Source organism: Laetiporus sulphureus, assembly GCF_001632365.1.
Source record: "Laetiporus sulphureus 93-53 unplaced genomic scaffold LAESUscaffold_33, whole genome shotgun sequence".
Classification (NCBI taxonomy): Eukaryota; Fungi; Basidiomycota; class Agaricomycetes; order Polyporales; family Laetiporaceae; genus Laetiporus; species Laetiporus sulphureus.
The window spans coordinates 47,373-63,055 of record NW_024468542.1 but is presented as its reverse complement, the minus strand read 5'-3'; the positions used below and the strand labels follow the sequence as shown (position 1 = coordinate 63,055).

Sequence of the window (15,683 nt, the reverse complement as noted above, 5' to 3'; positions counted from 1 at the left end):
GAAGTGTTTAGTGTCTATATCACAGTACAATGGTCACAGGAACTTCAGTTGATAATGCAGTGAGGGGCCACTGTGAGTCATTCAGCATTATGCTTGAAACAAAATGGTGAGTGATGGAGTAGACTAGGGTGATACCCCAACTCCAAGCAAGTTGAGAGTAAAATGGGATGGGTGTGTGTGTGTGGGCTGGACAATGAGGGACTTGGATGAGTGAGTTGGGAAGACTTGCTAGGACTATGCAGCAACATGGGACCATAGGACTAGTCTGGCTAATCTGGGCAATTTGGGAACTACAGACAGCTCCCCCAGTGCTCTGAACACCTGGGTCTCTGAGGCATCTATATTCAACTCTTCAGCACTACGGATCTGTACTGGGCACTTACTGGGGCTACAGAGTTCAATGAAAATAGGAATCTGAGTTGCTAGAGCTTTTGACTGGTGGCATGAGAAGAGAAATGAGGTGGCATGGGTGTGAGACTGTGACTTAGCTAGGTAGCTTCCTGAGTTGAGCTATGAACCGCTATCAAGAGTGCTGTCTTGCATGGTGTTGACAGCCAGTGATATGTGAAACATGAACATAGACTAATGAGACAGAATAGGGCATGCTGCCCTATCATGAATATATGCATAGAAGCTGAAATCTGAGGGGTGAAGTTTCCTTATTATTGTGCTATGCACACAAGCCATTATATAGGTGTAGCACAACATCTTTTAGTGAAGCAAAAGATGTTTCCGATCCTCTGAAACAGTTTCTAAGACATTCTCCACCTCCTCTCATCATTGCTTGCAGTTGGGGAATCAGAAGGTGCAGGCCCACAAAGGGTTCAATGGTCTGCTGCCCTGCACTTCTTTCACTTAGGGAGCACTCTCATCTCCTTTGAGCCTCATGTATGACCCTTCCTGATGCTTCTGCAGGTTCTTCAGAGTTGGGGGCCCTTTCACTGTTTTGCCTGGAGTATTCCACTTGTCTAATATGCATAATCAAGTGATGCAGTCCTCAGTTACTCTTTTTGTTGGGCTTCTGAGTACAGAGCTATTCAGTGCATATCAACATCATGAGAGACTAATGCTCCAAAGTGAGCATGAGACAGTAAAGGAGAGAAATGAATTGTCACAACATAAGGTGACTTACTCATGCATGAGTACTTTTTGAACATTTACAGAGCCCTTACTGCAAATAGTCACAGAATTTAATGCAACATATATTGATCAGACAATAAAGGTTGTATGTTGAAGTTGAAAGGCTGTGAGTGGAAAGGCAGGTAGGACATGGATGAGAATGCACTAGTTGATATAGGACCTTTGTAAAATGACCCATCATTCCAGGCTCGAGTCATCATGGTCATCAGCACAGATTGCATCAGGCATGAAGTTCAAGAGGTCAGCAGTGAAGCAATAGAATGGTGACAGCAAAATGGTATGAAGTGGCAGGGATGAAGCATGCATAAGGCAGCACTAAGCATGTATAAGGTGGCAATTTTCCCAGGCCCAGTGATTGCATTGTGCACATGACCATCACATCTCAACTCATTGATGAAAACATGCACTGATGAAGACATACACAGTGCACATGCCCACTCTCTCAGATATCACTCTCTTGCAGCAGTGCAGAGAAAATGACACCACACAAATGCAGATTCATCCTTATCCTCAACCAAGGTGAACGATCTCATCATAGCAGTCACAGATGAGCATACAGCATTGCACCTGGAAAGAAGCTCAGCCCTGCTGCAAAGGTGCACCACTCTTTCATGTGTACTGTCCCTCATGTATGAAATGTGTGACACAGCATATGCAGAAGCCCCAGAAGAGTATATTGAAAGCTCCCACAGCTGTCAATGCTGACAGCACAGAGGTCAGCAATGATACCACTTTCATGGATCTCACAGAGATCCACTCACACAGGGGCCTCAGCTGTCATCATTAACTAAGAGGACTCCCAAGAACACAAAAGCCACATACTTCCCGAGGCTATAAAACATCAGCTGATTTTTGAGACTGCACATGAAGTTTGCTCACCTGTGTCTAGCAACTGCAGCCCTCACGAGATCCACGTACTTGCCAGAGCATACTCTAGTATAATGGCAGACTGCCAGTAAACAATCTCACCAACTTGATGATGAGCAGCATAATTCGGATCTTGCACAGTGATGACATAGAGGATCTCAGAGATCCCCAGCTGAAAGTTTCTCATCACACAGATTGACTGTTTGATGAAAGCATGATATTTTCTCATAAACACCACACCTCATTCCTGGATACTGCTCGCCTTGGCCAGAGAATAGAAAGATCATGTTTGCAGACCTCTTCAATACATGAATGATCTTCGCACATTACAAATTTTCTACAAGCTCATTCTTGGAGCCTCTTGTGATAACAATGCAGTACTGAAAGGCTAGGGTGGTAGCTGTACATGCTGTTTCAAAAATGCCAGTCCAGTCATCAGTATGTTGGGTGAGATGATCCAGATACAGTGCTCTCAAGTGCTCCAGTCACAGAAGACTGACTACTTATACTTAGGTAAGAGGGCCATTTCTGGCAGGAATGATTCCTGAGGTTCTGATATTCTTCAGAATGAATTTTATAAGTTTATCATGATATTCACCACATTGTTCAAGAAGCAGTGGTATATAGAGTGATATTATATTATGGCAAAGAAGACAGTCAAAAGGTGATGCTGCGTAGCAGACTGTGTTTTCATTATTAAAGGTCAGGTTAAGCAGAGTTTAGTGTAGATTGCTACAGAGCTAAATCTATCATGTGCTTTGTTGAGGAGAGCAGGGTGTGCCATTTTCAGAGGGTCTTCTAAAATTGAAGTATTATCTGTAACAATTCCATCATTGTACTGTGTTTGACCATTCATGTCAACAATCCTTGCAGTAAAATGAAACTCACCAAAGTAAATAATGCCACACAAGCGAAATTTTGTGCCTTGTTCTCCAATGTACACAGCAGAATCTAGCTGAATGCTTCTGATTTGTTATAAATGCTAAGAAGTTAGGGGTGTTGGCAAATATATATCTTCTGACCAGTCTTCCATGACAGGTTTGGCATGCCAAGCAAGTCTTGTTAGAAAGAAGGGCTTTCAGCCATTCCAATAGCTTTCTATTTTTGAAGAACCTAACTTAACAGAGGACTCTCTCCAGATTGATAAACTGCAGTCCCATAAATAAATGGAAGCATCTTCTGCATTGATGACCACATTGCAGTGTCAACAATGAAGTTGGATGGTAATATTGGACGATGAAGACTGAAACATAGCAAAACACAAGCTGTAGATATCTGTTTCATCTTTTCAGTTCAAAATGGCAGACATCTTGCAGTTCTGCCAAGGTTCGCAACATTCTGGTGGAGGGGTTTAAATGCCCAGAAAGGGTATCAAGGGCTTTAGGGACCTTAATGGTGGCCCCAACCAAGTTTCAGATAATGAAAAGCTTATCTAAGGTCACTCTGAATATTGATATCTTGCAGTTCTGCCAAGGTTTATGACATTCTGGAGGAGGGGTTGAATGCTGAGAAAGGGTATCAGAATGCTTTAGGGATCTAAATTGTGGCCTCACCCATTTTCCAGATAATGTAAAGCTCTTCTCCATATTACCCATTGCAGACTCTGCAGCATTTTTCACCACTGTGTTAAAATATTCAGAGTGATCTGAGAAGAGCTTTCCATTATCTGAAGCTGGGTTGAGGCCACCACTTCAAGTCCCTAAAGCATTCTGACACTCTTATGGGCATTTAATCCCCTCCCCCAGAATGTCATGAATCTTGGCGAAACTGCAAGATGTTTGCCATTTTGAACTGTGTTGAAATATTCAGAGTAATCTCCGTATCTGCCATTTCAATATTCCAAGTGACCTCAGAAGACCTTCTTATTATCTTTAACTTGGTTTGTACATTCTGAGTGGCTGACAATGTTATAGGTTTTGTAGCCCTCACAATTATTCACTTGTTTAAGCTGAAAGTCTGCTATAGATAGATATAATCACATTCACTGTGTTCATTGAGTATGGTTGTAGAGTATGTATGCTTTTGATCAAACCCTGATGCACTATACAAATCATACTTCCAAACATCAAACATAGCATGGGTAGAACTTGTCTGGCTGAACATATTCTGATATGCTATATCATCAAGATGGTAAAAAATCACGGATAATGTGGATCTGTATAGTTTGAAAAGAAATGAGATATACCTGTACAACTGATGACAAGATGAATGTGATATCATGTTAGCATTTTGAGAAATGAGCTTCAAAATGTCTTGAAGCATTGCAGCAAAAGTGAAGGAAATGGTGTTTCAGCAAGATAATAATCTCAAGCATGACTTAGCTGACTTAAAGAGAATACTATTAAGGCTGTGGTATGGCATGATCAATTATCAGAGCTTGATTTCACAGATTATTGTTGAACTTATCTCACAAAAAGATTAGCAAGGCATGAGGAGCTACTCAAAGATTACAGAATTGTAAAAGCAATTGAAAAAGAAATGAAAGAGTATTGATAGGTTTGTGCATTAGATTTTGATTAAAAACATGTATGAATGGGTTAAGGCAGTGTTTAAGGAAAAGGGTTGAACACTCAACTACTAGAGTTTTGAAGTTTGTTAGTGACAAAAGTGTATAAATGAGTTAACCTGATAGAGTTGCATATATCTTCACAACAGGACATAAAGATTCCACCAACAGACACTCATTTGAGAGCTGAGAAGATGGCTTTCTAATACTATTTTATCTGTGAGTATAGCTACAGCCAATGTGAAGATGGAAGAAAAACCAAGAAAATATTTGTGCACTTTTGTTGATCACTGTATATTATATTTGGGCTGTGTTTGTGATAAGCAGCAGGTGGTCTAGTGGAGAGAATGCTTGGTACTATCTGAGAAGTAAGTCCTAGAAGTCTGAAGTCCAATTCTCAGTCTGTGCAGTTTTATGTGCTTTTGATTTTAAAAAAGTGCAACTCTCATTGTTTTATAAACAACAATGAACTATGACGTGGGCTTCCATGCAACTAGCTAGTTGCACAGAAGCCCATGTTATAGTTTGGTGTTATTTGCACATTGTGGCAATATAAAGTGTGAGAATTTGAGTGGCTGACATCTTCATACATTCTGTGACCTCAAATCTTCACTTTTTTGAGACAGAAAATGGCCTGCATGCAGTTCTGATTGCGAAGCATCAATGGGTAATTTATCATGTATAAAAAGTCGAAATATGGATTAAAATACTGTGGTGATGGAAAACTTCAATTGATTGCATCAATAGCTCTTATTTCAATATGCTCAGAATGAAGGAATTGAAGTAACGAGCAGTAGAATGTGGAGATTTATTGCTTATTCTTCAAGTAGAGACTATAATGAGTCTGAAGATGTTAAATCAGTCATTGTTTGTGTCACTGTACTGAAATACATAACAAATAATGAATACTCTGGTTTGAACCACTTTGAAGCCATTGAATGCCTTGGTTTCAATTGCTTTCAAGGCATTAAATACAATGATTTGAACAGCTTTGAAGCCATCAGCCCTTAAGGCATTAACCCTAGCAGATTCAATGCTGTGATTGGCTCTTATCATTTGCACCTGTTTGGATTAGCTGCATTGTGCATGTTCAAACTCCGGTTTGTATGCCCATTACAAAAGTTAACAAATCTGAGTAAGAACAAAATGTAACACAGTGACAAAGTTTTGAAGAAAGGGCCCTCTCCTAACCTCAGGATAGGGGTATAAAATGAAACCACTTTGTATTGGTATACTCTCCCACACATTGCTTAAGTGTCCCACAGATATCAAAAAACATCACATAGACACCCAAAGTGCCCAATGTCACACAAACTCTTCCTTCATACATCAGAAATTATAAATGGCTCTTTCAGGATGAGCACACAATTTGATCTGGAGGTGTCAAAATTATCCAGCAATGCTAGACATTGCTGATCACTAGAAGGGTTCACACTCGTACAGTCTTTATCGATGACGATATTGTTTTTTATGAGGTCAGCAATCTGTGGGTTTATTTTCATAGTGAGATCATTGCTGGGATCATCTATTCATGCATCATCAGTATCAACTTTGCAAGATTGGCAGCATGGTAAGCAGCCTTCCCATATACTATGCTTGTCTTTATGGGCCTCATGTAGAGGGGATTATCACTCTTCCTATTGACAGTGAAGACCCTCCACAGGCTCTCCAGCTACACAAGATTCCCTGCCTGAGTATCTGTCCCATCATGAGCCTCAATGATGCCGATCTTATGCAAATGAGTTTCTGTGACATTAAAAAGCTTCTTATAAAGCTGTACTTGCATTGGGCTATGCAGGTGTGATAGACTCTGCAAGATCAGATTGGATGACACCAAGGATGTGATCGTTCTTATCAATTGCATTGGACAGTCACTTGAGGATGAACATTCTACACCCTCATCATGGTGATACCCATTGCCTGAGGCATCATAAGGATGACATTGAGTGGAAGAGCTGAGGAAGTGGGTTCGGTCAAGCCCAACATACATCTGCTCAAAGCAAGATAGATAACTTCAATGAAGGCGTGACCACATTATATGACAATACTGCAATATTCATATCAGGATATTTATATCATGACACCAGCAAAGCACACCTTGCCCTCCTTGTTTATGGTGGGGATATCGCATGTGGATTTGATCCAATGGGCCTCATCCTTCTCCACACTGTTGCTGGCATCAAAAGGGCTACATGATACATCATAGTCTGGCTAATGGCACCTGTATCCAGCCTGCATAGAACAAACATGCCTCCAGTGAAGAATGCATTGTGGGGGGATCCAGTACATGACCTGGGTGGAGGATAGCTTTTCACGAGATGAGGAGACCCCTCAAGTGCAATGTGCTTGAGCGAGTCAGATTCCTGCTGCAAGCACAAACTTGCAGATTGTACCTGTGCAATAACTGAGGTTCCAAGCCTAACATTGGACACAACTGTGTGATAGATTCCTGCTATGAGTATATATAACCCACAGGTTGTGTCTATGTGACAGTGCATCCTTGACAAGCCCAGAGAACTCTCAGGTGCAATGCGCTCAAGCAAGTCCAGTTTTTACTGCAAAGCGCAGGCTTTCACATTATACATGTGAAAGTGGTCCTTGAGCTGCAAAACATCTTGATGAGACTGTGAATTGAGCTAAGATCTACAAAGGAGTATGCAAGAATGAGAATGCATGCAGGCTGGCTTCTGCATCAAGCAGATGGATGACAAAGAAAACAACTAGTGGAAAGCCCTCAGGGCAGAAAGGTCACAATTCACAAGTAGGTGGAGAAATGAAGGGAGAGGGATGATTGATGGAAAGTGTTGGGTGTTTGTGTTTGTGGACCGTTAGTCATCTTTTATTCTCCAACTCAAAGTGAATAATAAAGGCTACACAGCGTTCACACTCTGACTGTACTAGTCTTATCTGGCATCAAATTAAAGCAACCAGCAGGAGCCAGGCTCATCTCCAATTGTGGAATCAGTGTATGATAGTATGATATATGGTTTTGATCCAGCACGTTCAGAGCTATGACTGAGCTTAAGTTCAAGGTTGCAATGGTGTAAGTCATGACAGGTTCAGTGGATTTACTGCTACTGAATTCTTCTAGTATCACAGCAGTGCTGGACTTGAAGATCTGTAATTCACTCTCACTCCACAAATGGTGCAATAATGTGTCTGTAGACATCTACAAGTTGACTGCTGTGCTTTCTGAGGCTTGGGCTGGAATAGGCATGTGGCCAAGAGTATGAAACATCTTGAAAGAGCTCAGAATGGAAGACAATCTGCTATCAATCACAAATGATACGAGCTTTGATGTGCAAATTGCTCGATAGGTGCCCAAGATGAAATGAAACTGATGTTCTGAAATTTTGCATAGCCCATTCCTTGACATACAAGGAGGCAGATTAGCTGCAGGGCATCTCCATGAGAAGATGGAAAGTAAAGTCTAACTATATGCTGCTCTAATTGCACGCTTATGCTTTACTTGTTTAGCTTCATCTGTGACAAATCAGAGCACACTTGGATAGTCACTGGCAAAGGCCAGGCCAGTACTGACTGGAAAGATCATGTGTCGTAGTCTTGTTTCCAAAGATGAAGTCAAGCTGCATCTCCAGGGGGAACATGCTTCTGCACATGATAGGTTGTCTTCTCTCTGCTAGTCAGCTGCTCCCATGGATATCTGGCTGATGTGTCACAGTGTATGATTGAGAACAGGGTATGTCTCTTGACTGACTTTCTGAGGGCGTTAAAGTGATGTTTGACTGTGTTCTAGTTTGTCATCTCATATCCAGTCTCACAGGGCCAACAGATCAATATGTATCTAAATCTGTGTTAGAAGACACACTGAACAATAGTTCCTGGATGCACAAGTGTGCAAAAGAGGATCACGTTGGGGCTTTCTCTATGTGCAAGTCTCATGTGCAGGATGTGTTGAACATATGATGACTTTTGCAATCTAACATTTCCTTCTCTTTGATGACATTGTCTCATGCACTTATACCAGTGTCTTGGCAATGTCTGTGCATGGTGCTTCATCAAAAGATATTGGAGCTTTGAACAGGTAGACATGTTGTATGAAATGGCAGGCCTGGGAAGGTGGGAGAATTGTAGTGCAATCAAGCTCTAGGACAAGTTGAAGGTCAACATGATCATGTGTGACAATAGTGATCAATGTGCCTGTGGCTGCCTGTGATCATCATCGACGATGATGAGCAGCCTGTTCATAAACTCAATTTTCTTCTCTCAATGAAAAGCTTTTCTGAGGTCACTCTGAATATTTCAATGCAGTTCAAAATGGCAGTTCTGGGGGGGAGATTGGCTGCCCAGGAAGGGTATCAGAGTGCTCTAGGGACTGTTGAAATACAGCATGGGTTATCGGTGAGCGGCGCTGCCAGCTCTTGATGATCCATGCACAGGGGTCTCAGGGGTATATAAATACCTGTAAATAGAGCAGTAAATCCTATCAGTTTGTTCCTCAGATTACCTTGATACCTGGTGGGAGATTGACTCTGTTCTGGCCATTTCTGCATCTAAAGTTAACACAAACTGATCACCTTATCAAGTTCTTGCTTGTTTGCCTGCCTTACTTCTCAGACCTAATCCTCATCCTCTCTGTGTTGCACCATGGCTGAAGAATTGTAGGATACTGCCAAGGTCTCCCAGTTGGTGGAGAGTAACCATAGGCTGTGGATGATAAAGATGCAGGTGGTGCTGGTGCAAAAGAATATGTGGGAGCAGGTGAACATAGAGGTGGAGGTGAATGAAGGGGTCACACCAGAGGAGGCATTGAGCAAGATGCTGCAAAAGCAGATAAAGGACAAGATGGCCAAGGTGTGGGTGGAGATCATACTCCAGGTGGAAGAGGACCAGCTGGAACTTCTGGAAGAAGAGAAGAACCATCATGAGTGCTGGTTCAAGTTACGCAACACCCACAGGGCAAAGGGGTTTATCACAGAGTTGGCCAAGTGATGGGCATTCTATTATGTGCAGATGCAGGAGAGCGAGTCAGGTCAGGGATAAATTGCTAGTGTAAAGGGTATGGTGAGGGTGCTAAAAGAGGTCAATGTCGAGGTCAATGAAACTCAGAAAGTGTTGGTCCTGGTCATGGGACTGATGGACAAGTATGGGTGAGTGGTGTCACAGGTCGATAACATGAACACCAGGGAATGGACCTTTGACTGGATCAGCATGAAGATCCTGAATGAGGAGATGAGGCATGGTGGACCAGATGGTGCGAGTGAGCCAGAGATGGTGACATGGGATCAGGAGGTGCCAAGTCAAAGAAGCAAGGCCCTGTGACTTGCTACAGGTGTGGAAAGACAGGGCATGTTCATCATGACTGCTCAGATGAGCAGGAAGCAGCAGAAGTTGCCGCAGTGGAGGATATCTTTGCGTTTTGATGAATGGGAGGGTGGAAGCAGCAGCTGACTCAACGAGCTGTGTTGGAATACAGCACCGGTTATCAGTGAGCAGCTCTTGATGGTCTGTGCACAGGGGGGTCTCAGGGGTATATAAATATCTATGAATAGAGTGGTGAATCCCATCAGTTTGTTCCTCAGATTACCTTGATACCTGGTGGGAGATTGACTCTGTTCTGGCTGGTTCTGCACCTAAAGTCAACAGGGACCTGCATGGTGGCCTCAACCAAGTTCCAGATAATGGAAAGCTCTTCTGAGGTCACTCTGAATATTTCAACACAGTTTGATATCTTGCAGTTCTGCCAAGATTCATGACATTCAGGGAGAGGGGATTGAATGCCCAGAAAGGATATCAGAGCCCTTTAGAGATATGACTGATGGCCTCACTCATGTTTCAGAAATGTAAAGCTCTTCTATATATTACACATTACAGACTTTGCAGCATTTTCCATCACTAGAAAAGATGAAGCAGATATCTACAGCCTGTATTTTGCTATGTTTCAGTCTTCATCCTCCAATGTTATCATCCACCTTCATTGTCACCACTGCAATGTAGTTGTGAATGTAGAACATGCTTCCATTTATTTATATGACTGCAGTTTATCACTTTGGAGAAAGTCCTTTGTTAAGTTAGGTTCTTCAAAAAATAGAAAGATTTCAGAATGGCTTAAAAAAGACTCTCTTTGCATGCCAAAGCTGCAAAGAAGACTGGTCAAAAGATATGTCTTTGTCAACATCCCTAACTTCTGAGCATATATCACAAATCAGAGGCAAATTCAGCTAGATTCTGCTGTGTACATTGGAGAACAAGGCACAAAATTTCGCTTGTGTGGTATTATTTACTTTGGTGAGTTTCATTTTACTGCAATGATTGTTGACATGAATGGTCAGACACAGTACAATGATGGAATTGTTATAGATAATGCTTCAACATCAGAATACCCTGTGAAGATGGCACACCATACTCTCCTCAACAAAGCACATAGCAGATTTAGCTTTGTAACAATCTACTCTAAACTCTGCTTAACCTAACCTTCAATAATGAAAACACAGTCTGCTACACACCATTGCCTTTCAACTGTCTTCTTTGCCATAAAATAATGTCACTCTAAATATAGCTGCTTCTCGAACAATCATATCATCCTTGATTTCTGCCATAGAGACTAATATTTCAATGAGGATAACAATATGTTCCCCTCAACCAATGTGGTGAATATCATGAGAAACTTATTAAAGTCCATTACAAAAAAGGTCAGGACCTCAGGAATCGTTCCTGCCAAAAATGTCCCTCTTACCCAAGTGCAAGCAATGTAATGGTTGTGATGAAGCTTACTGCACACAGAATATATTGTCATTCATTTTCAGGGGTTCCTTGTCCTCACACACACCTTGTGCCAGTAACTCATTTCCAGACAGAGGAGGTTGCCAATGCCATCACTGCAATGACAGCTCTGTTGCAGGAAACATTGCAACCTTTTTTAAGCAATGTTTTTAGTGCTAATGTGACACCTCTCACACAGGAGGATGGTTTAACAGATTTTTCATGGTGAGATGCCTTGTCTGTATCTGTGCAGGACATCTTTTATGCCAACTTCCACCATTACTGAAAATGAGGTATTCCCATTGTGTTCAATGGTGCATTTCACAGAATACAAGGTTACTACAGTCCTGAATACTTCATAAAGCATTATGGTGGTCTTCATGTAGAGTTGCGGCACTGCATAGACAATGCTCAGCACAAGAAAGTTTCTGTAGAGGAATTCTTCTCTCAGTTCAGACAGAAAAGGAACACAGAGCAACATACAATTTGGAAGTTGAAGGCATGAATTGCATCATATTCTCATCTTTGTGTATGATTCTGATTTATGTTATAGGATTGGCCTCCTCAGTGGCGCTTTGCCCGCAAGTTCCTAGAGTTATTCAATGCATTCCAGGCAGGCCTTCCTCTGCCTCACCTGACCAGATTGAATGGGGTATTGAATCCTGCTGCACATTTTTCAGAGAAAGGTATTGCTCCTGACCTAGTAGGGCATCATGTAGTTGCCCACTGCAATACCATCTCTGATCACATCACTGCACTTAGGCCCAAAGATATACAATGCCTTCTCATCAATGCAAAATGGACAGCATCAGGGATTGACTATGTTGCACATTGATATGACAGATGCCATCAATTACATGATATGGGGTGATGAAGCATGATGGACAATCTTTTCTGCAACTGCTGTCAAGCAATTGCAGGAATTCATTCTTTCTGACTCCAAATTTAAAGTGGAGGATGACCCAATTTATGCACATTGTGTATATCTAACGGAAGCACATTTAAAGCAATTTCATGACAGATATGAAATTCAACTGTATTTGATCCATCAGAAGACTGGAGAGGCTGTTCTGATATCTGTGTGGAGCCCACACCAGGTATGCTACTTGCAAATATTTGATAAAATTACAATCAAGAGTGCATTAGAAAGCCATGATAATATCCTTTCAAATGAGCCCTTGAAAATAGATTTGACCTATTGGTTAAGGAGATATTTACTATACAAGTTGAAGTAAGCAATTTTATCAACAGTTTTGTGGGTCACTGTAACATAGATGCTCTAAGTGCCCAGTGTCGCACAAACTCTCCTTCGTACCTCAGGAATCATAACAAGCAAGGAAACCATCATGATGATGTACTGCATGAGTAAGATGAGCTTTGTGAGGAACGAAATGATCTTCGCAAACAACTGAGTGCTGTCAAGTCCAATTTCAAAGAGGTCACTGAATGCCACAAGGAGCTAAGGAACCATCACAATGAGGATATCACAGATACCACAACAAGCTAATGAACCATCATGATGAGGTACTGCACCAGCAAGACAAGCTTAATGAGGAACTTAATAGGACCAATGATCAAGTTGCATGGCTCAAGGTGCTCTGAGCTGAGTATGAAATGGAACAACAAATAAGGAAGGTGAGTAGAAATCTCCGCTACTTCCAGATATTAAACCAACCTTATCCACATGATCTTGTTGAGCATCATCATCAATGCCAGGCAGCCAAGGTGAGCATGGAGCTGGACACACTCAGAGAGGAGGTTTCCTAGTCTGAAAGCATGACAATGACTTTCATAACTTGAATTACAATTACAATGTTCATTGAAGCAGTAGAAGCCCAGGATAAAAAGCACATGATATGCTTCCTAACTTTTATCAAATTGCTCATTTTAACAGGGACCCAGGATGGAGAATTTCAGCCACCGTTGACACTCATGCCCACCACAGAAACCATCACATCCATTCTAGCAGCAGCTTATGGGTGTATAACTCCATTTATATTCACATCCCAATTGCCATTGGGACCCACACCTGCTGCAAAAATAAGCATACCCTCTTTAGCAGTAGCTGATGAGCCTATCACTTCATTTGTATTCACATTTCAGCTGCCATCAGCACCAACACCCACTGCAGAAATGAGCACATCCTCTTCAGCAGCAGCTGATGAGCCTATTGCTCCAATTATATTCACATTCCAGTTGCTGTCAGGGTCCATGCCCAATGGCACATCCATTCTAGCAGCAGCTGATGGGCCTATCACTCCAATTACATGCATATTTCAGTTGCTGTTAGGACCCATGCCTGCCACAGAAATGAGCACATTCTCTTTAGCAGTAGCTGATGGGCCTATTACTCCATTTGTATTCACATTCCAGCTGCCATTGGCACCAACACCCACTGCAAAAATGAGCATGTTCTTTTTAGTAATGACTGAGAAGCCTGATCACAACTGCAATATGTTGAGTCATGCAAAATGTTCTCAAGAAGAATATTTCTAAACCTTGTTATACCATTGCATGGATTGCTAAGCACTGAGGTTCCAAGTGCATTCTCAAAGGGATTGTCAAAAAAACAATTCTCTCTGTTAAGCAGGTCCATCTTGGAGTCCATGTGGCTCCAGAAATACAAGGAGCTGCAAATGGTAAGGATGCTCTCATGGCATTCAATGATAACCTGTAAAATATCAGCTTTGAACTGCTGCAACATGACAGGTACTCTATCAATGGACAGCATGAAATGGTTTACATCCCACATGAAGGGAGGTAGGCCAGGCTTATTGTATGTGAGGGTGGACAGTAGAGCCATCTTTTGCCATAGCAGAGTGAATGTTGTCTGTGGACCATTGGTTAGATATTATTGCTCATCAGAAATGTATGCTCTATACAAACAATAAGCTGAAGAATCAACGGATAAATGACATCGCTCACTTGACATCATTGTTATCATGGTGAACACTATGGTAAAGAGTTTCTTGAGGGCAATCACCCTGAAGCACCATTGCACCTTGGATATATTTGGGGTAATCCTTGCAGTGGCATACATGTTTCCATGGTCATCTCGAAGATGATATGTGATCAGAAAGATAGAAAATAGGTTTTTCCACTCTGCTCTTAGAAACTCATCACTGCCACAAGTCAGGATGAAGAGAATCACTCAGTGACACATTGACATCTATCAGCTTTTAAAGAATGACACCCCAATGATGTGGACAAGATCATCCAGCGATTGTCAGTGCATGGCATGAAACTTGAGTTGGAGGTCTGGTAAAGGCTGCTGATGATGTCACAGAAGAAAAGTCACAAATTGAGTCATAAAATCGGAGTCCCTTATGATAGTGTCATGCTCTTGGGAGTGGCTGAATGGATGAGGCTTCAATTTCTGACCAGGATTGCTGGTCACTATGTGCTATAGCATAAGCATCTGAAGATCTAGAAAATGGTCTGCAATGTTGAGATAGTACTCCCTCATGTGGTCTTGCCACACAGAATATCCACCTTCCAGAGAAGGATCAAAGGCCTCCACAGTGGCATGAAACACCTTGAGATTGACATCCTGAAGACACTTGTACATTTGGGTGACCTTGAGCACATGGCCTACATGTCACATGTCTTGAACCTGGTATGGTTTGATGGTGTCACTCAATTCTTTCCTCTCATTTCGGCTCAATAAAATTATCAGAAATGATGAGCAGTCCACTTGAGGTGATGCAAGCATCTCTACATATGCACAGTGGGTTTTATTGAGGCCAAGAGAATGAGCATCAACTTGCACTCTGTGATGGTGCATGACACCAGGATGTACTTCATAGCAATGAGCATTATGCGACTTTGTGCTCTCAAAAACACTACATCTCATACAGCCTGAAATCTTGCATCACCATGCATGGACAATCTCAACATCTTGCATGATTGGGATAGGTCCAGAAAATGGACTCTTTGGATGGTGCACACCAAGTTGGGCCAGCATTTTCATCAACTATTCCTTGTCAGAAAGGTGACTGCTTTCAGGAATATAGCATAAGAGTTTATGTTTGTGAGTATGATGAGAGTGGATGTACTCCAATGGAATGATGTTGTGGCACTCCATACAGATCACAAGGTGATACTTGCAATTCACTTGGATAGACCACTTGAGAAGCTCTTGCCAGATTGCTTCAGATACAAACTCATTCATCATACAGTCAGACAGGGCATCGTCGACTGTAGGCAATGATTGAAAATCCAAGACAGGAGATTCATCAGCATTGGTGGGTAGGGTAGGTATGTCAACCTGCATACAATCATGCATGCAAAGATCTATAGCAGCTTGGTCATCAGAGGGGGTGGGTTATATGTGGGTCAGACATCAGGTATGAGTTATGTTCATTAGGAACATTAGGAGTGTCGAGGACTTTGGCTGTATCTGCATTATGATCACCAGATTCAATGGTTTGCTCCATTTTGGCATTCA

The 15,683-nt window shown here is 41.9% G+C and overlaps 5 protein-coding genes across 5 annotated transcripts; 3 read left to right on the top strand and 2 right to left on the bottom strand.

Annotated features, from left to right (window-relative positions):
• Positions 1-2,710: 2,710 nt before the first annotated feature.
• LAESUDRAFT_658026 (uncharacterized protein) lies at positions 2,711-2,923 on the bottom strand (the record flags this gene model as incomplete). The annotated part of the gene is made up of 1 exon (XM_040904722.1): positions 2,711-2,923. A coding segment is annotated over one exon (213 nt), but the record flags the coding sequence as incomplete, so codon positions are not given.
• Positions 2,924-6,185: 3,262 nt separating this feature from the next.
• On the bottom strand, positions 6,186-6,938 carry LAESUDRAFT_715606 (uncharacterized protein; the record flags this gene model as incomplete). Its single annotated transcript, XM_040907166.1, has 3 exons — positions 6,186-6,503; positions 6,611-6,701; positions 6,907-6,938. The coding sequence occupies 3 exons, from the start codon at positions 6,936-6,938 to the stop codon at positions 6,186-6,188; spliced, it is 441 nt and encodes a 146-aa protein (XP_040762001.1).
• A 2,258-nt stretch (positions 6,939-9,196) lies between these two features.
• Positions 9,197-9,796, top strand: LAESUDRAFT_761124 (uncharacterized protein; the record flags this gene model as incomplete). The annotated part of the gene is made up of 3 exons (XM_040912867.1): positions 9,197-9,462; positions 9,526-9,624; positions 9,685-9,796. The coding sequence occupies 3 exons, from the start codon at positions 9,197-9,199 to the stop codon at positions 9,794-9,796; spliced, it is 477 nt and encodes a 158-aa protein (XP_040762000.1).
• A 938-nt stretch (positions 9,797-10,734) lies between these two features.
• LAESUDRAFT_658007 (uncharacterized protein) lies at positions 10,735-10,947 on the top strand (the record flags this gene model as incomplete). Its single annotated transcript, XM_040904719.1, has 1 exon — positions 10,735-10,947. A coding segment is annotated over one exon (213 nt), but the record flags the coding sequence as incomplete, so codon positions are not given.
• A 2,101-nt stretch (positions 10,948-13,048) lies between these two features.
• LAESUDRAFT_715605 (uncharacterized protein) lies at positions 13,049-13,732 on the top strand (the record flags this gene model as incomplete). The annotated part of the gene is made up of 1 exon (XM_040907165.1): positions 13,049-13,732. One exon carries the CDS (start codon positions 13,049-13,051, stop codon positions 13,730-13,732), a length of 684 nt encoding a protein of 227 aa, XP_040761998.1.
• Between the last annotated feature and the right edge of the window lie 1,951 nt (positions 13,733-15,683).